We start from the raw sequence: 20,869 nt of genomic DNA, 5'->3' as shown, positions 1-20,869 counted from the left end.
CTAAACACCTCTTCTGGAGAACAGTTAGACATACCCTAAAAACTTCTCTCTCTGCAGAGTCTGACAAGTGACCATCTTGGATGTAGTCTTCTCTGGAGCTCAAGGAAAGGAAGAATCCTACCATTAATTGCTCTCATCTGTACTCTCATGAAAACGAGTGCATCACATAGCACAGCAAAGAAGATATTAGTAACCTAAATAATGCAGTTCTGAGCCTGTTCACACTGGTGAAGAGTCCCATTAAGACATGGCAAGGAATTAAATTTGTTTTGATGCTGGTCACTGAAATTATGCAAATGCACAGCTACTGGTGTACTTCAGCGACGTCAGGGACAGGGCTCTATGAAGACACTGCCCTTTGTTTGGACACCACTGCATTTAATGGAGTTTTAAATCAGAAGGGAACATTATGACCATCTGGCTGACCAATGTGCAAAACAGTTTCTGTAAGGTTTCATAGTTGTCTCTGTATCAACCCTAGCATGACTTTTTTTTTTTTATACAGAGATTAGCTTTTAGAAACATACCCCCTATCTTAACTAAAGGACAAGGTGATGCCATGTTGAGGGCAGGGTTTAGTACAGTGAAAATGTATCCAAAATGCAGGCCAAATTTTCCAAAGAAGAAAACTGAAACATGGATATTTGTTTAAGAAAGAAGTTTCCCTAGTTAAGAAAAGGAAACAGTCCCTAGACACCAGATGCTCTCTGGATTAAGACGATACAGCCTTTTACTGAGGAAAAAAAGTAATTAAATTCTACTACTGTCCCTCTAAACAGTTAGGTCATTTACTTTTGTAATTCTCTAGATACAGATCACTGGTGCAGTATCATTTCAAGGGAAAATGATGATTCAAACAGATGCTTCTTGCACCTGTGGAAGCTATCTGGAGTAGAGTGAGACACAAGTTGCCTCTATTTTTGTTTGGTTTATGCTTTGATTCCCCCTGGAATCCTGAACAATCCTATATAAAGACTTTCTCTGCCATAAGTGCCTAGTTCTGGCACCACTGCATTTGAAATACCATTTGAACATGAGATGCTACATTATAGTGGTCATCTTAAATTACTCAATAAGAACATGCTCTGCCTTCAAGGCATGCACATACAGTAATGCTTTAGTGGAAGTTATACGTGTTCGCTGAAAGAAATATACCCCATGGAGATCAAGTTTTTTCCTTTGAACACTTCTTTTGAAACACAAATTACCATACACTATTAGTCTCCTTTACAAGAGGGATGCCTTTGTATGTTTTCTAATCAGCACAAAGCTCTTCTACACAATCACAAAAAATACAGTTCCACAGTGTTTTGCTAACTTTTGAAAGTTAAAATTCTCTGTGACCAGCTTTTGTTTCATCTTTAACTACGAAGATTCATTGCTATTGTCAGTAGCTCCCTGACTGGAATTTAAACCAAGAGCAACTTACTTCCACATTCTAACACTAAATCCAAAGACAGGGGTTTTGTTCATGCAGAAGCAACACACAAACATGGAATTACTTCTTCAGATTTAATGTTACTGCAACTAATGCAAAAGGAATTAAGTGTGTAGGGCCCTCTATGGACAAAACTCTCACTCCTTATGCTAACTTATTAAAATAGAAGTAATAAATGATCTGAGGAAGTCTAAGTAAAGAGCATTCAATAAAGTTATACAGCAGAAGCAATATGTAGTCTACAGAAGTTAAAAATGAGAAAGTCATTACAAGATACCACAGACTTTATGATTACAGTAGTTCCTATAATGCTATGTATTTGGAATATGCTACTGTTTACGATTGAATAAGCCCTTGATAAAACAGTCTAAGATTTTCAAGATACATTTGGTGAAAGGTCTCAGTTATTCAAGGTAACATTAGGGTTATTCAACCCTGAAACTCAGGGTGCTTCATCAAACCACAGAACAGAGCAGCAACACAAGACTGCCACTTTGCTTCACAGCAGGGTTAACACAATAAACAGTTATCTGCGCAAACAGCAGCATTACCCATGCCTTTGCAAAACCTCACCTTCTACTGAAACTATCAAAAGATGATAATATTTCATATCACTTGGTAGAGCAAATCTGGCTACACCCTGCCAGAACGGAACATCAGCTGATGCTCACAGGTCACAGAGGAGACAGCGGATTGTCTCAGCTTCCTGTCAGCTCCATCTGTTCTTGCCCTGCAATCAGTCTCAAACACATACACAGAGCACCTCAGCTGTAAAAAGCATTCAGAGGATGTCCAGTAACTGAAGCATCTCCTTCCTTTCTTATGCTTCTTTTTAAGTCTTTATTCTACATCTTGGTTTCTTCAGTAAAAGAAAAATGGCTTTTTACTCTCCTCTTTAGCTGAAGTAATCATTGCTGAATTTGATGGGATAGTTTGGGAGCACTCACACAAATAACACTCAAAATAACATACCTAAAATGAAAACACTGGCCAGCTCTCTAGAACTGTGACCAGTTCTTGGATACATAATGCAGGTGGGGGAAAATTAAAAAAAAAAAAAAAAAAAAAGGAGGAGACACCTCAAAATAAGAATTTCCAAACAGCCAAACTCTTACACACCTGGTTATAATGCCTACTCATAGAAAGAGAAAAGAACCTGCACCAGGAGAAATGAGTTACACTTAAAAGCATGTTGACATAAGCATCACAGAAAGTACTTCTCCCTGATTACTGAAGAGCCAAAGACATTGCACAGCTGTCAGGAGGAAACTGAAACTTTGAAGGAGGGTGGAGCTGAAGAATACAAAATCATAATAATGAATTCCCAAATTACATCCAAGCTATCAGTTTTAGACATCTGCCTTGAAAAGGAAACAAGCAGAGATGCTCCTAGCTTGAAGGCTAGAAGCCATCAAGCACTGCATGGCCACACAGCGCATCTCTGACAACAGGATACGGCATTTGCTCTTTTGTGCCTCTGACCTGTGCGATAGCATAATCTGAGCAATTGGTTGCCTGCATGCCCTCATTGCCACTGATCCCCACTCCAACGTGAGCTGTCTGGATCATTCCTACGTCGTTGGCACCATCCCCAATGGCAAGTGTTATGGCATTGACGTGCTTCTTGACCATGTCTACTATTTCAGACTTCTGTAGAGGAGATACTCTGAAAAGGAGAGAAAAAGGTGTCAGTTTCTCACATGCCGAGCTATGTGCCTTTCCCAAAAGGACAGCTGTAATCTACATTTAGAAGTAATCAAAGGGCAGTTGCTGGGAAGGTTCTTTATTCAACAACTAAGCTTTAGAATCTGTGCCAAACCATTTCAGAAAGAAAAAGTAGCTTTAAAAATAATTTCACATTTATCATTACCTGCTCATACTTTATGCAAAAGAGACCAAATAAATATGAAAGGTTTTAAAAGCTTTGTTTCCCACCCACCAGCCTTAGCCTGATACACTTTGGCATGCACCAGTGATGTTATATTGGGAACACTGTAGAAAGGAGTTTCCTCTTCAACTGCCACGGCTTACAGATTAACAGTGCAGACTTACCTATCTGCTGTCAACAGTGCATCTCCACCCAGGAGATGCACTAATAAATCAGAGACATTTACAGTGGTTTGGCAAAAGGTACTGCAGGCTTACCTTATTCCCTCCTCCAGCTTACTTCCCCACTTGCCAGGCCATTTGCCAATCCCAAACTACAGAGTTAGGGTTGGAAAAAACAAGGCTTCTCCCTGATCTCACATACGCCTTGTGTGCTGGTGCAGCTCTAACTTCAGTGATGATGTTACTCAATTCCAACTCAAAAACAAAAGGCTGACTCCGTAACATCTGAATGTTCTTATCAGTTTTATTGGTAGTTACTTTAACCTGATCCTTCTCTCATTTTGTATCAGTTCCAGTTCAATAAAAATTCATGGAATTCAATAGAGTGAAACCAGTCTAAACCAGGGAGAAGTGGAAAAATACTCAGAACTAGGTTACTAAATTGGATAAGACACCCAAAATGCCCTTTTTTCATAGAAAAGGTGGATCAGGTTACCAAATCATATGAGGTATTCTGGAAATACCTACATGTAGATTAAGTATTTCCATTCTAACCCCATCTGTACAAACAACCCTAATTCCTTTTCCCATCAGTTTTAGTTAAAGATCCAAATTATTTTATATTCCCTTAAATAAAGTTTTAGACAAAACTTTTCCACATCTCAAGTCAGCCACATAACACTCAACAAAAAGAATGTAACCGATATCTAAAAGCTTTGCTTTTAAAACAGAGGGAGAATGGGGAGCTTGGGGAATGGGGGAGACAGGTTTTTTTTACATGGCATTTTTTCCAGAGTCTACATCCTGTGGGAGCAACTTACACAGCCTTTTAACACACCCAACTGGATTACTGCTAATCAAAAAAAAGCAAGAGTTCTGTTGTTCAGCATTTTGCTTTATGGCCTTGATTTTGTTTAGCGCTGACCACCTCTTAAAATAACTTGATGAGTAATTGGGGGAGAGAAAGTTCCTAAGAAAAACTTGCTGGGCTCAAAATTCACATGTGAACCAAACCACCTGAAAAGTCTAGCAGCTGTCCTGTTCCTAAAAGCTGAAAACAGGAAAAAGTTGACTGGGCCATAAAATCTACTTAATACCATTAGATAGATTTATTAAGCACTCAACTACCTGGCAATGGAAACACCACTTGGCACTGTAGAGGCCAGTTAAACTACCAACACAAAACAAACACACTAACCAACCTATGGTGCATGAAAGGTGTCAGTTTATAATTATAAAGCAGCTCTGAATATAGTCTGCAGCAAATTTTAACTTCTCTCTCACATATATGTACACACATGTACATTCCCCTCTTCTCCACCCCCCAATCTCCACACGATAAAATACTAAAGCATGGAGCAAGCCGTCAACAAGGACTTCAAGCCGTAAACTGAGAGCTCCAGAGGGACTTGGAGCCAGTCCTGGAGGGATAGGATTGACACGTGCACAGACCTCCATTACCAGCCCCAGGGGCACCTCCAGTGCACAGGACCATATACTTTTGGCAGTCCCCTTGTGCAATTATTTCATTGCAGTTGAGCACTGTGCCTATCTGCTAACGTCCTCCTCAGACAGACATATCTCTCAGAAGTCCTGTTTGCATTTAGTTTTCAGTTGCATGGCAACAGAAATAGCCAAGAAGTTTCATAGAATGGTTTGGGTTGGAAGGGACCTTAAAGATCATCTAGTTCCAACCCCCCTGCCACAGGCAGGGACACCTTTCCTCTAGACCAGGTGGCTCAAAGCCTCATCCAACCTGGCCTTCAACACTGCCAGGGAGGGGGCAGCCACAACTTCTCTGGGTAACCTGTTCCAGTGTCTCACCACCCTCACAGTAAAGAATTGCTTCCTAATATCTAATCTAAATCTACCCTCTTTCAGTTTAAAGCCATTCCCCCTCATCCTATCACTACTTGTCCTTGTAAAAAGCCCCTCTCCAGCTTTCCTGTAGGCCCCCTTCAGATACTGGAAGGCTGCTATGAGGTCTGGAGCCTTCTCTTCTCCAGGCTGAAGAGTCCCAACTCTCTCAGCCTGTCTTCATAGGAGAGGTGCTCCAGCCCTCTTCTCATCATCTTCATAGCCCTCCTCTGGACTCGTTTCAACAGCTCCATGTGCTTCTTATGTTGGGGGCCCCAGAGCTCAACGCAGTACTCCAGGTGGGGTCTCACGAGAGCAGAGTAAAGGGGCAGAATCACCTCCCTCGACTATTTTCTGAGTTTAAATACGCTTAAAGCAACAGGGGAATGAAAAAAAGACAGACTGAACAGCATCTCCGATTCTGTAGTTTAAGCTAGCAGCTTGTCTACAGACACTTCAGACGTGACCAGAATGTGGCAGAGATGCTTGAGCTTGTTCTCGTGCAGTTTAGCTGCAACATGTCAGGCAAGTTAATAATCTAGCCTGTATTCACTTCTGTGCCTGCAGTGCAGGTGTGGCTTCAGATTTTAAGGCAACTTTGACATTAATGACTTATTTGTCATATTTACTAACTACTACATAATGGACACAGGGTATGCCTTTACTGTCTCGACCAAATAAAGTTAATTATACCCACAGTTATATAACAACCAGTTAAAGACTAACATCTTTATATGCCTAATAATACTAAACAAGCTATAGGAAACACTAGATACGTGCTTTAAACACCAAAAACATTTCTGCACTTGAAATCTAAGACAAGTTTTCAGCAAAGTGTTACAGTTATCTATTCTAAACAGAATCTTTATAGTAAGTATCCTCTTTGACACCTCCCCATCAAGTACAGCCCCAAACTCCAGAGAACACATTTTGTTGCACACAGTATATTAACTACAGGAGTTGCAAACTGAGATGGGTACTGATTTCCTGAGGGGTTTTACACTCCCTCCCCACCCCAACTCACACTCTCAGGCTCCAAACCTCTTCTGCTCCTTGTAATCTATTTTGTACCAACACACCACATTAGATGACATTAATCCCCTTAGCCAGACGATCAGAGCTGCGGTCCATTTCTGCATGTTTGATCGGCTCTCTACATGACTAACGGGAAGATTATAGTACAGGACACTATTAACCTGCAGCTTCCCCCAGGTGATATCTTGGAAGGGGAGAAGGAATAGTCAAGTTCACAAAGATTCCTGGACAAATGAATAAGTTCAAAGTAAAAAGCACTAGTAAGAACTAGCTACTTTGGAGAAAAATTTTGCAGTGACAAGCAGCTATTGGTAATTATCATTTGGTGGAACATCCCTGGCTTTTACTGCAGAGCTCACTGCAGCAGTATCAGGATGTAAGCCTTGCCTTGATATACACCCAAATAAGAATTAAGGTGTGAACAAAACATCAATTGCATCAAAATCTTCTGCTTACTCACATATTCATTCACTGGTCAGACAGCCACACTTCTTACAAGGTTCTTGAAGTGCAACTCAAAAGAGTTCACTGGAAATGTTTGCTTATACATAAGTTATTTTTATTGTCTCACTCAAAAGCATCTTTGACAAGACACAAACAACCTAGTCTAGACTGATTCTCTCTTTTACACATAATCCTAGAAAAAAAAAAAATCAGGTTTCAAATACCACCATTATAGCTACAGGATCAAGTCTTTAGATACCTGTTCAAACTGCTTCCCTAAGAATCTAGATTTAACCTACTCAGGCTACAGAGAGCCTAGGGTCAGGATGTGCCTTTATAAAGTGTTCAGCATTCAACATTTGGCTGTGCAATATAAAGTGCTCATGGATGATGGAAGGAATGGATAAAGTTAAGTGTCAGCCATACAGCAGACCAGCTACTTGCCCACCTCTGGGACTTGCTTCCTGCAGCCTTGCTCATGGGAGGGTAAAAGCTGATATGGAAAAATGGAAGGTTCTCTTCAGTCTCAAACCTGCTTAGTCTTTATCAGTGTCTTTAACAGATTAATGAAGAAAGCAGCTTCCATCCTTAATGAGATGACTGGTGCCTTGATATCATATTGCTTCCTCTGTAATGCGATGGATGGAAGCAACAGAGGGCACAAAGCACTATACCTTGGGAAGAGCTGAGAGAAATGCAGCTCAGAGCCAGGGACCCTCAGAAAGACATGGATCTAATTATCCTCAGGTCACTTAAATCCATAAGGAAACTGCAGGAGGAGGCAGGGGTAAGTAGTTTTCAGATAATGCAGTACTATATTGTTACTATCAGTAAAGGTCCCTCTTCTACTTAGAGGAAGATAGTGAGAAAAATAGCCCAGGGCACAGCACAGAGCAGTAACACAGCTGGTTTCCACAGAGAATGTTGTAAGTGGCTTCCCATCAACTTCTGCAGATCAGCTCCCAACAGCTTTAAACCTTCAGTCTGCATTTATTTCTTTAGACTGGGTACACACGTTTATGAGCAAACTTCTTACCTGATATGTTTTTCCTGTACAGGAAAGTTCTACTCATGGTTTAGTCTTAGGTAGTCCTGCAAGGAGCTGAACTCTATGATCCTTATGGGTCCCTTCCAACTTGAGATATTCTATGATTGTACTCAGCATTTTACTGGAAGGTTTGCTCAGGCTTACTTTATTTCTTTAAGAGGAGAATTCAACCACAGATGGAGGACCTTCCAGTTCAATTTTTTTCATCAGGAATACTTTGGGACAACCAGAGCAATTCACAAATTCATATCAGCTCTGTCATCTTTCAGCGAAAGATTTCACAAAAAAACCCCCAGGGAAGTAGTGATATTTTAAAAAATAAGTATCAAACATTTTATTTAGAAACCCATTTTGGTAGCAAAATATTTAAAAGTTCAAAAGTAAGCAGAAGCAAAACATTAAAATATCCCTTTTAACCAAGCAAAGCAATACAACAGAGCTTTAACTTTAATTTTTAATGTTAACTGCAACTGACTTTCAATCAATTCCTTTACTGCACTTTTTGCAATCTGGCAAGGCAGCTATCCTGCTTATTCCCAGACTCCATCTAATGTATCAAGATGGATGCAGTCACAAGTGAGATGGGAAGGACACAATCAGCCCTGTGTCACATAGGTCAGCTACACTCCACAAGATACTATCAGCGGGAAGTGAGAAACAGTTTCTTATCTCCGTCCCTATGCATATCTGTATTTACTGCACAGTTACAGATGCATGAAGGTAACTGATGGCAACTGTAAATCATACTTTTCACACATGCCCTTAAACTACAGCTGCATCATTTCAGATGCTTTAAAGTATACCGACATAAACCACAGATGGGAAATAAAAATGCAGTATTTCAGAAAATGATTCATTTATTGCATTCAAGTCTAAAGGACCCAATGAAGACAGGGTTCTGCTAGAGAACTAGCAACAGAGACTACCAACTGTACATAAAAAGAGACATGATTAATAAAGAACAAGATAAGCAAACTTCATTGGAGTCCTTTTATAAGACATAAGCAGAAAAAGATTAGGTAATTTATAGATCAGTTTATATCCAGACCATCTTACAAGACCATGAAGGGAGGGCAGTCCCACAGCTCTTCCATACCTGAGCAAGGAACAGCATGGTCCTGAGTCTCAGCACTCTCCTCTGTTCTCTCTACATGTGTTGGGTTTTGTGTTTTGTTTTGTTTTTTTTTTTGTTTGGGGGTGTCCGTCCCCAAAACAAGAAGACTAGAGCACTTCTGTTGAAGACCACATACTTTCCCCACCCTCAATTCAAGACAAGTCATTCTTACCCATACTTTGAAATTTTTAATGTTCATTTGTGAAAAGAGGAAAGCAAGGAAGGAAGCTGTTTCAAGTATTACCTCCTTCTGCTTCCATGCTGTAACAGAGATTAAACACAAAGACATAAATGTCTTTAACATGAAACATTAATTTGATATTTTGCTTCCTTGAAATGCCCTGTTAATGCAACACAAGAGGCCCTTAAGAGCCTACCTTTATTGCAGTGAACATTATTTTACCCTGCTCTATCGTAAAATGCACCAGTACTTTAAAATTCTCAATGACCTCATCTTCAGAAAAGGCAGAGATGGGAGACAGCCCAGAAAGCTGCGAGCTATCAATATTGACATTTAAGTGTATGCATTGATCCCCAGAAAAAAGCAGCACGATAAATTAATACACCATTAAAAGTAACGCTCAGAAAGCAAGGAATGTTATCATGCCATCATATTTAGCAGTTTTTAATTACACATTGATTTCTCCCAACACACACCAGGGTGCAGATTTCAACTATGTGTCACCCAAACAAGGGCTAGTCTTGAATTACAGTCATGATGCTCCGAGGTATCTCTGATAGACCTATAATGCTGCAGTAACTCGCACAGAAGAAGAGTGAACAAAAGCACACGTACATCATATTGACTCAAAATGCACATTATATTGAATGCTTTTCATTTACCAAGTGCTCCGGAATCTCCTTCACGTGCTGACAACCATGATTTCACAGCGACTGGCTCTGGTGCAGTACTTACAACTTTGGAGACAGCACTGAGTGGACTGACAGATAGTTTAATGTTCATAAGAAGCACCAAAGGAATTCATCCAACTAAATATAAGTGCCTCCAGTAGAGACATCTCTATCTGCACTAATCATGCCACACTCCTTTTATAGTCAATGGAGAGAAACAGGCACTTCTGGAGTGCAATTCATCTGGCTTATTTTAGACATGTATTTTAAGGGTATAGTTCATCCCCTCTTACAAGTGCCCTTTTCTCTCCACCAAGGTAAAGTGGGCTGAAGGTAACTAGTTCACATGAAAAAGCCTACTACTAACATGTAGTGAAACCCATCTTAGATTATTGCAGAGCTAAATAAATACCTTCAAATTAATCAGGTGCACAAGCTTTTCCTCTCTTGCTTTCTGGGAAGGTACAATGCCTACTTCCTCCCAGCATAGGCACTCAATGCTGAACTGATCGATACACCACGTCCTCCTTCCCTTCTCTTAAAGTCCTCGTTTCTTCACTGCGCTTCCAGCTCTTGCTACTTCTTTTCTACAGTAATTTCCCACTCCCATCTCTTCTGAACACAGACAACTAGAAGTCTTACCAAACCTCTACTGGCTTCTGTAAAAACAATCACAGCTTCATCACCCTTTGTCATTTCAGCTGCAATCTCACTTCTCCACACTTTCTTCATTTTTCTCCTGAGCAGACCATCCTCCAAACTGCTTCACTTGTCCAAATTTATCAGACTAGTTTCAAGTCTATTTTTAATTTTAAAAAGAGTTTTACATCCTATTTCACTTATCAGGAATCTCATTTCATCTTGTTATAACTACAAAAAAAAAAAAATCTTCCTTCAATTTTCCAACCTCACTGATGTGCTAGTCACAGACCTGACTTTCTGAGCAACATATATTACCTCTAAATTGCAGGTTATCCAGAACGGGGTATTTTTGTTACCTAGCATGGCTTTAAGTCAAAACACATGCACACACTCCTCATACATGCTCATAGAACATGTGGCAGTTCTTTTAATTTAATGGTTACCAAAACAGTTCCTTCTGCATCACTTTAGGTATTATAGAAATGTCTTCTTAATATAAAGCTCTCTTTGCAGTTACAAAGCCACTGAATCATACACAGTCTTCTGAAGAAGAACCCAAATTCATTTAGTACATTTTTATCACAGAAACAAAGACTTTTTTTCTTCTTTTTTTCCAATGTATGTATCACTAGAGAATTTCTCCCTTGCATTCCATATATTGACAACTCATTTTCCATTCACAATTGCTACTGAAGTGATCTCCAGAGGACAAGAACTATGAAATTTTCTCTTTATAAGCTGGATTCGATGTATTAATCAGTGTGATATAATACACAGCACCCTAGTGAACAGAGGGTTAAGTTTCAAGTCAGCATCTTCCTCCTCTTCGATATCCCCCCCCCTTGCATGTTTCTGCCTTGACTGCCCTTCCCCCAACCTGCTTTATGGGGCAAAGATTAAATAGGGAAAATCTAGTTTGGAAAACGAATGATTGGGAAAGTGATGAGTTGGCATAAACACAGTGTTGAATGGGAGACTATTTTGCATTTTTAACTATAACGGTCACTAGTGGCAACAGCTGTAATGCATTTTTTAAAGTGAAACTAATATATCGAATTAATTTTGAGCTTCCCCTCACCCCAAGCTGATTAAGGCACATTCATTTCTATGTTAATCAGCCTGAGCTGTTCTCACACAACACAGAAATCTGCCTTTTTCTAATGACAGCGCAAAAAAAATTCAGTCTGTAAAATGTACAGATTCATGCCTTCATAACCTTGAGCACATGCACAGAGAGCAAGCAGCCCTGTGTTTCACACAGCAGACGATTATAGATATTTGCAACACATGGTGAAATTCATAAAACCATAGAATGGTTTGGGTTGGAAGGGACCTTAAAGATCACCTAGTTCCAACCCCCCTGCCAAGGGCAGGGACATCTTCCACTGGACCAGGTTGCTCAAAGCCCCATCCAACCTGGCCTTGAACACTGCCAGGGAGGGGGCATCCACAGCTTCTTTGGGCAACTTGTGCCAGTGTCTCACCACCCTCTCAGTAAAGAATTTCTTCCTAAGATCTAATCTAAATCTACCCTCTTTCAGTTTAAAACCATTCCCCCTCGTCCTATCACTCCATGCCCTTGTAAAAAGTCCCTCTCCCGCTTTCCTGTAGGCCCCTTCAGATACTGGAAGGCTGCTATAAGGTCTCCCTGGAGCCTTCTCTTCTCCAGGCTGAAGAGCCCCAACTCTCTCAGCCTGTCTTCATAGCAGAGGTGCTCCAGCCCTCTCATCATCTTCATAGCCCTCCTCTGGACTCGTTCCAACTAAGTAACAGTTGAGACTATGGCCATTAATAGTCTTATCAGCCCATTTGGCAAGGCTCTGCCCTGCAGTGAAGCCAACAGATGAACAGGTAGAGCCAGGGTGAGCCCCATCCTCTAGAAGCAGAACAGCAATACTGGGGTAGCACCAGCCATGCCATGCGGGCAGCACTGTCACCCGACAGCCACTCTGCTCCTCCGCACGAACTACAGCTCAGAAACACAACATATGGCCGCTTCAGACAGCATTGCTATTGTCAACCACTGCTTCTTTCAGAATCAAGAAACAAACCACAAACACTGACATGGGAAGAAGATGAAGAGAGATGTAGCTAATAGATTTGAGATAGTTTGCCATTTCAGCAGTCCTACTAGCACTGACACAGTTTTATTTCTTCATTCTGAGTCCTAATAACTCCACACAATTTATTTTTCTCCCTCTCTATGAAAAAAGTCTCATGGAATTTAAAATGAGAACGCATATAAATGATCAACTTGCAACTATATGTTATTGCTCAAAAGCCTAAGATCTCTGAATTACATGCTCCTGGAACATACACACAATGCCAAGTAGTGTATCTTACCCAGTAACTATCCTCAGAGGGCTGCAATGTACCGGTATATCACGTTGAGGACTCACTACCCAAAATAAAAGTACCACCTATTTGTAAGAAGTGAGATTTTCAACTTCAGAATTATCAGCATACCTCAAAAGTCAGGGTCATATTGTATCAGGGAAGAAAGGTAAGCTCCCAAAATTTTTCATGACAACACCAAAAAAATGCAAGTTATTTCCACCCTTCCCTGAAGTTCAGACTCTATTTAACAAGAACAAAATGCTTGCAGTGAAGTCTCTAAATCCTTAGACATTTAGACTAAAAGAACTGAACTGGTTTTCACCATCTCTCCACAGCTGGTCCAAGACTGGGATCAGCTCAGTCTTGGTCAACCATTAAATCTGCACTCTTTTCAAAGCCAGCTTAAGTATTAACTTACAGAACAACATTCGCAGCATGCTTGCTACTCCCAAACAAAAGCTGCAGGAAAGGATCTTTACATCAACCTCTCAACCTCAGACTCAATACAAACAACACGGCTAAGAAAAGAGTGGGGAAGGGAAGGATGAAAAAGAAAGGAGTAGCATGCTAGAGCAGAGTCAGTTATACACTAAGTTAATTATTAAATTGAGGATTAAAATATGGCACCTAGGGTAAGGGCGTGCTTTTGTCGTGTTCAGTCACCACCTATGCTATAATATGAGCAAATTTACATCAAGGAGGTTTAGTAATAGCATCTCTGCCCATGGCCAGCCACTAACACGGCCATATTGCAAAGGCACCTGTAACCCTTGAACACATGGTTCCAACATACTCTTATCTCGGTGAATGTTTTCGTATTCAGATTTAAGACACAGAAATGCCCTGTGGTTTGTGAAAACTACAGTGATTAACAGCAGCTGCTTCTGTAACAGCTAAATAGAAAAACAGACAGCAGAGAGAACACAACACATATTGATCCCGTGATTTTCAAGCATCTTTCAAGAGCGAGGACTCTGTTGCAGAGGAGAACATGTGGAACCGAAGCCGCACATCACAGGCTGTCACACAGGGCACGAGCACACCACCTGCTATAACAGCACTGGCAGTTGTCAGGCCAGAGGAGGCCAACCTGGTCCAGTCTCACCCCTACCAAACTTGGGGAGCAATTGTTTGAGCTGACTGTCCCCAGAAGCTTGTCCAGGCATTTTGCAGCAGTCCGGGCAGAGTCAGGGAGCACTGTAACAGCACATGGACAATCACAGCCCAGTGTCCATGCTTGCTCCTTAGTGCTACTAACAGTGTACGTGCAGCCTGAAGCGCTTAACACACGACAAAAAGCCTCACAAAACTCACCTCCCTCTGTTTTTTCCAAACTTGCACTGACTTCAGAATTATACCTCTTTTGAAAGCTCCAAGCTGGCCACCTTGCTATTATTGAAAGGAATCTTCAGGGGTTTTGAAAAAAAACAAATGCATCAAAGAAATGGCAGTTTTCATTTCCTGCATGTGTCTCAACTCTCAGAGCTGATTTTCTTTTGCACGTAAGATTTTTAGTTTTAGTCTCATCCGTATTTCTGACCACAGGATCACTCACACCGGTACAGACAGAGCTTTGCACAGGACAGCGCTTCATGGGGTACAGACAGGCAAAAAAAAAAAGCACAAATATTCTGCTTAATAGGTTAAACCAAGCCAACAATTTTGCTTCCTGAATTAAACTAAGAATACAGAACTAGGAGCCAAGTCTTCACAATATCAAACCTTTGCATCTTTAAACAAAGGACACAAAATGCTGCAGTTCTGGTTTGGTAACATGCCCATGCTTCACACAGGACATGCTAAATAACAGATGCCAGAACAGATCTTCTACCACCCTTTTACTTAAGAAGAATAAAGAGAGACACTTGAACAATTATACATAAGGAGATTTAGAACAGCAGAGAGGAGATATGTGCATTTAAGTTAACCTTTTCCTGGCAGAGAGCAGAAGGATATTGCCTGACGGACCTTCTTTCCTAGAGAGAAAACCAGATTTGAAACGTTTCAACAGGCATTATAACGAGCCCTTTTCTATTAACTTGTGGTCTTCTAAGTTGGGCAAGTGAGAGGCAGCTTAAAGTACCAGCTCATTACTAGGGGCAGAGGAGAGCAGAATTCTTCCACATCCACTTTTACACCAGATTGGTCTTAGAGTAAGAGAGGCATCCTCTCACTGCTAGAGTGTTTTTAAGCACTGGGCTGCTTCAGACCATTAGTGCCACAGTAACGTTGAATTTGAGCACATCCAAGTCATTAGTGCCAATGGAATCTGAAGTACCAGACAGAACTACTTTACTATTGTTAAGGGAACTTAAATTACCCTTAGCCTAGGCTATGACTGGAAGAGCTAAATGAGCCAGACCACATGAAACATCTCCTTAAAAAGATACCATGGAAATTGAGGGGAAAAAAAAAAAAAAAAAGGAATTGCTAGGAGTTGGAACTGTGTTCACCGGCACTCTTCATGACTCAAGCAAGATTAAAAGTAAAAAACGTGGGAGGAAAAATGATGACTTCCCCAGTGCTGAAAAATTCATGGGCTTTATAGGAAGCACGAAAGCAGCTTTTGTGAGTTAGGTAGGATATTCTCCACATGTATCTGAGTATATCGGTACGGCTAAGTTGATGCTTTCTTTTCTAAATCCAGCCATGAAAAGCAAGTCAGCTTACAGTGCTTTCAGTGTAGAGAAAGGCTTAGAGCCTATGCATGCTCATCTGACTTAATTAAATGGCTTTTGTAGTAGCATGTAGTCTACTCTTAATTTACACAGTAAATTTTATTTTTTAGTTACGAGGTAAGACTTGGAAGCCTAAGTTCACATAAACCTGTTTACTATATGTGAGAATTTACGTATTTAACACACTGGCAAAATTCAAACAACAGCAATTCATTTTCAAAATACAGTGAGAAAAATCCCATAGCCGAACAGGCTGTTGAGGTAAAAAGTGAGTTCCACTTTCAAATGTGACCTGGCAACTGGTAAGCTCTTAAGATAAGTTGTGGAAGCTGAACATAGATGTGATAATGTGAAAAGCTACAATGTTCGAAGGACTCAGCAGATATACACTGCCTTCTACAAGCTCCTACTAGCTCTACAAGCTAGTCTACAAGGCAGGACACAAGGCATACTAATGTACATACTATGTTTAAACAAACTGTGCCCAAGAGAGCCTGCAGAGGGAGGGGAGATGGGGACAACAGGCAAGAGGCTGATCACAAGCCTTCTAAAATCAGATGTGCCAACTGTTTTGCTGATAACATTTGCGTGTGGGAATTCACCATCAGAGTTCACGTGGCACAGCCTGTACTCTAACTGCCAAAGAAGCTGGCTGTGTTGCTGGGCTGCCAGCATGCATCTTCAGGGCACTACATTTTCTTAAATTAAGTTTTGAAAAGCCATTTCACTTTGTATACATCTATACAATTCTCTATACCCTATTTCTCCAAATAGGGTCAGGGTAGCCTTGCTAAAAGTTTGCTAGCAGTGATGTGCAAGGCACAGCCAAAGGTTACTATTGCAAAATTCCAGGAGAACTCAGCAACCCTAATCTAACATGAAATTGGTCAAAACACTCAGTTCACAAAGATGGAGCAGTTCTCCCATGAGTATAATGGAAAAACGTCAAGATTACAGACTACTAATAGCCTTACACTCACACTTGATCATGACTTAAAAGCTAACACTTTGGATTTAAAAACCTCCATAAAAACAGACTGAATGCCAAAAAAAGTAAATTACTAAATCTTCTGGATGTAAAAAAACCCAAACAATTTACATGTAACAGAAAATCTGCTTATTCTCTCAATGCACTTGGCTATAATAGCACTGTAGATACCCTGCTGTTTAATTTTTAGGAATACAGATTTTATTCACATTCCTCATATCCAGTACAAATAACACCCCAAACACGGCCAACATGTTGGAGCACAGCACAGTGATTAGCTCAAGTGAGGATCCAACTGTTTTAATGTATTTGAGACATAACTAATACATTATTCTTTGTATAAAATATAGTTCACAGGAATAAGGTCAAACATTCAGTGTCCAGCTGGCAATGGTCAGAATACCATGAGGGTCCACCCTGCTCAACATCATCAGTAACCCAGATGCTGACAAGAAGGATACCCTCAGGAACCCTGCAGATGACACTGAACTAGAGGGACTAGACTACAGGAAATCACAGGGCTTTTATTCAAAGGAACCTTGATAAATTCAGGGACTGAACCAACAAACCTTATGGAGTTCAGATGAAGAAAGGCAAAGCTCCACACCTGGGATAGAATAACCCCATGTGCTAGTGCAGACTAGGAAATGACTGAGTAGAAGCTCTGCTGAAGAGTACCTAGTTGTTATGGTGGGCATCAGGTTCAACGTGAGCCCAAAGTGCACTGTTAGTGTAATCAAGGCACATTGTGTACTGGGTAGTGACCCGGTACAGAAGTGAGACCAGGACAAAGACAGAAGTTATCAGCCCTCTCCCTAAGCACAGGTAAGCCAACACCTATAATATGTCCAGATTTAGAGCCCAAGTTGAAGGGGAGAAACTGTATAGAGTCCAGCAGAGAATTACTAAGATGGTCATTGGTCCAAAATACATAACCCGTAAGAAGAGGTTGTGTCACCTGGGCTTGTGCAGGTAGGGGGTAGCTTAACAACAGTGTACTACTGCTTAACATGGCATTATTTAAACTCTTCTGTCACATCAAACAATATAACAAGGGCCAGTGGCCACAGATAGCAAACTGAGAGGCTCAGGTTGGATATCATGGATGTTTTCATGAAGGTGTTGAGCAATGGAAAAGATTTGCCAGATAAGGGGCAGATACCACAACCTAAGTGTTTTCCACAGCTCAACTACAGTCATGGCTGACGTAATCTGCTGTGGATGACAACCCTACCTTGAGCAAGAGGTTGGACTAGGCCTCCTGAGGTCCCTTCTGTCTAGACTATTCTACATCTGAAGTCTCAGTTTAATGAGAACGGAGGCACTTTCCTACCAAAGGACTGATACGGTCCCTGAAGAGGGCTCCCATGTGGTTCTGTCACACAGTGATGCCTGGATTTCAAACAAGTATGGTTAGTACACATGCTGCCTTGTGTGCTAAAGGTCTCCAGTGAGACACAGTATAACTGGGCACTACAGTAGCGAAGTGACTTCATCTCCTTCCCCTGCATGTAGTCATCATCCCATGTCATTGGAGCACCTTCCTCAGGTAAACAGTCTTCTTATTCCAGCCTTACCTTTTCCTCATCCATTAGCACTTCAGACTGTTCTCACCATCACATCATCCCCTTTCTTTTGCCTGAATAACCCACTGGTGTTGAAGCTATATAAACAACTTTGTGCATCATTTCCTTAACTTGAGATTTTTGTATTTTAACAGTGGATACATTAGACTTGGCAGTTAAGTCAACAACACTAAATTTCTTGGTTATTTTTATGCCACAGACTCTTCAGAAAAAAAACCCACATCTGGTATAAAAGCCAATCCATCAAAAGAAATAAACAGATCTCTTGAGAAAGCGAGACAGCCAGTGTAGACTCAACAGAAACTGCTCGGATCCAGCAAGAAAGTTCCACATGGGAAAGATTCCTTCCAAAAGGGTCAGCTCTCAAAGACCTGTATTTTTTAGAAGCACCTTCCACATTACTATTTCTAAACCTAGCAAAAATTAACATTTTAATCTCATGAGTGCATGATCTCACATCTCATCAGAACCCAGTTTTCAGGGAAAGTCGGACCTTGTAGTAACATATTTCTAGTTTCTTTCCCTCACCTTTGCTAAGAAATTGAAAACTAGACCGAATTCTCTTAATTTAAGAAAACTGATCAGGAATAAGTAGTAGAACTGAAAACTGACCATTAGCCTCATTTCTGTATAACCGTTGCTAAAAAACTTTAGCATACGTATTAGAGTTGGAATCTTCCTGAATGCTATGTGGCATATATTTGTCTTTTACTGTGAAGAAGAGGTTTGACCAGAGACAGAGGTTCCAAGAAAAAACAAAGTCCTTTCAGAATCAGATTCAGAATCAGAATCAACCAGGTTGCAAGAGACCTCAGGGATCATCGAGTCCAACCGTTGCCCTGACACCACCATGTCAACTAGACCATGGCACTAAGTGCCATGTCCAGTCTTTTCTTAAACACATCCAGAGATGGTGACTCCACCACCTCCCTGGGCAGCCCATTCCAATGTCTAATAACCCTTTCTGAAAAGAAATTCTTCCTGATGTTCAACCTGAACCTCCCCTGGCGAAGCTTGAGGCTGTGCCCTCTTGTCCTATCGCTAGTTGCCTGGGAGAAGAGGCCAACTCCCACTTCACTACAACCTCCCTTCAGGTAGTTGTAGACTGCAATAAGGTCACCTCGGAGCCTCCTCTTCTCCAGGCTAAACAACCCCAGCTCCCTCAGCCGTTCCTCGTAGGTCAGACCCTCCAGACCCTTCACCAGCTTGGTCGCCCTCCTCTGGACTCGCTCCAACACCTCAACATCTTTCTTGAAGTGCAGGGCCCAGAACTGGACACAGTACTCAAGATGCGGCCTCACCAGTGTCGAGTACAGAGGGATGCTCACTTCCCTAGACTGGCTGGTTACACTATTCCTAATAGAGGCCAGGATGCCATTGGCCTTCTTGGCCACCTGGGCACACTGCTGGCTCATGTTTAGCTGGCTGTCCATCAGCACCCCCAGGTCTCTTTCTGCCGGGCCGCTTTCTAACCACTCTTCCCCCAGCCTGTAGAGCTGCATGGGGTTGTTGTGGCCAAAGTGTAAGACCCGACACTTGTTCTTGTTGAACCTCATGCCGTTGGTCTCGGCCCATCTATCTAACCTGTCCAGATCCCTCTGTAGGGCCTTCCTACCCTCTAGCAGGTTGACACTGCCACCCAGCTTGCTGTCATCTGCAAATTTGCTGAGGGTGCACTCAATCCCTATGTCTAGATCATCTAGAAAGATATTGAACAGCACCGGCCCCAGAACTGAGCCCTGGGGAACACCGCTAGTGACCGGCCGCCACTTGGACTTTGTCCCATTCACCACCACTCTCTGGGCTCGGCCATCCAGCCAGTTTTTAACCCATTTAAGAGTCCACCCATCCAAGCCCCGGGCAGCCAGTTTGTCTTGGAGGATGCTGTAGGAGACAGTGTCGAATGCCTTACTGAGGTCTAGATAGTTGCATTGTGCCATAAGTATCATGGTCAATGCTAACTTCTACATTAAGATCTCCCAGCCTTTTATATCTGAGCCACACTTTTATTCTTATCCCTTCCTATGTGTGACTATGCATCTGTGACATCTATAAAATGGCAAAAATAAGACTATTAGGAAAGCCACAGATACATTTTAAGTGGCTCTTTACTCAGTTTAATAGCTGACAGTAATCACTACTAGCCCAGTCTAACGCTAATCCTTCCACAGATTTTCATGAGGCTTGAATAAGGTCCAGATAATAAGTCAGTCCTCTATAGATCTGTGTTCTCCCAAGAAGTTCACCTTAAAAAGTTTCCAAGGGAAGCCACATCCACATGTCATGCAGAAATTCTGAATACTTAGCATTAGCAGCTGTCTTTCCATTACTATTCCCAGCACATCATGCAGCAGTAAAGAAATCAGCTCAACTGTGCATGCTAATCAATGAATGAAGCAAACCATCACAAGAGCCACTGAGAGTCCTCTCCCCATCTGTAGCATCTGCCTAGTTGCTAAAGAGACTACAGGAATTAAAATTAAAAAAAGAGGAGGGGAAGGAGGGAACCTTTCACAACCACGTAACCCAAACTGGAGTAATTGCTAGTACAAACAGGCTCACTTTCAAATATACATGGGTCAGAAATAACAGCACAGCTCAAAGCAGCTGTGGTCATACTGTTTACTCTCCTTTTTGACATAAAAGCCTTTTCCTCTGTGAACAGTTCTTAATACAGAAACATCTAAATGTATGCTAATGCCCAACAGAGCAATAACTTCCTTTGATTGATTCAACAGTACTGAAAGTACCAGGAAAAAAGATCAAACCAAGTATTATACAAACAACCAATGTCTTTAATA

The 20,869-nt window shown here is 41.4% G+C and overlaps 1 protein-coding gene across 2 annotated transcripts in view; it reads right to left on the bottom strand.

The window, feature by feature from the left end:
- The window catches only part of ATP8A2 (ATPase phospholipid transporting 8A2), a 316,393-nt gene that overhangs the window by 153,604 nt on the left and 141,920 nt on the right, over window positions 1-20,869 (bottom strand). For both annotated transcript variants that reach the window (XM_068422488.1, XM_068422495.1), the window contains exon 25: window positions 2,921-3,104. In XM_068422488.1, the coding sequence (XP_068278589.1) occupies window positions 2,921-3,104 (184 nt within the window). The remainder of the gene's footprint in view (window positions 1-2,920; window positions 3,105-20,869) is intronic.

This window comes from Nyctibius grandis, chromosome 2, assembly GCF_013368605.1.
Source record: "Nyctibius grandis isolate bNycGra1 chromosome 2, bNycGra1.pri, whole genome shotgun sequence".
In the NCBI taxonomy this organism is placed as follows: Eukaryota; Metazoa; Chordata; class Aves; order Nyctibiiformes; family Nyctibiidae; genus Nyctibius; species Nyctibius grandis.
The sequence above is the reverse complement of the archived record's forward strand: the minus strand, read 5'-3'. Positions and strand labels throughout refer to the sequence as shown.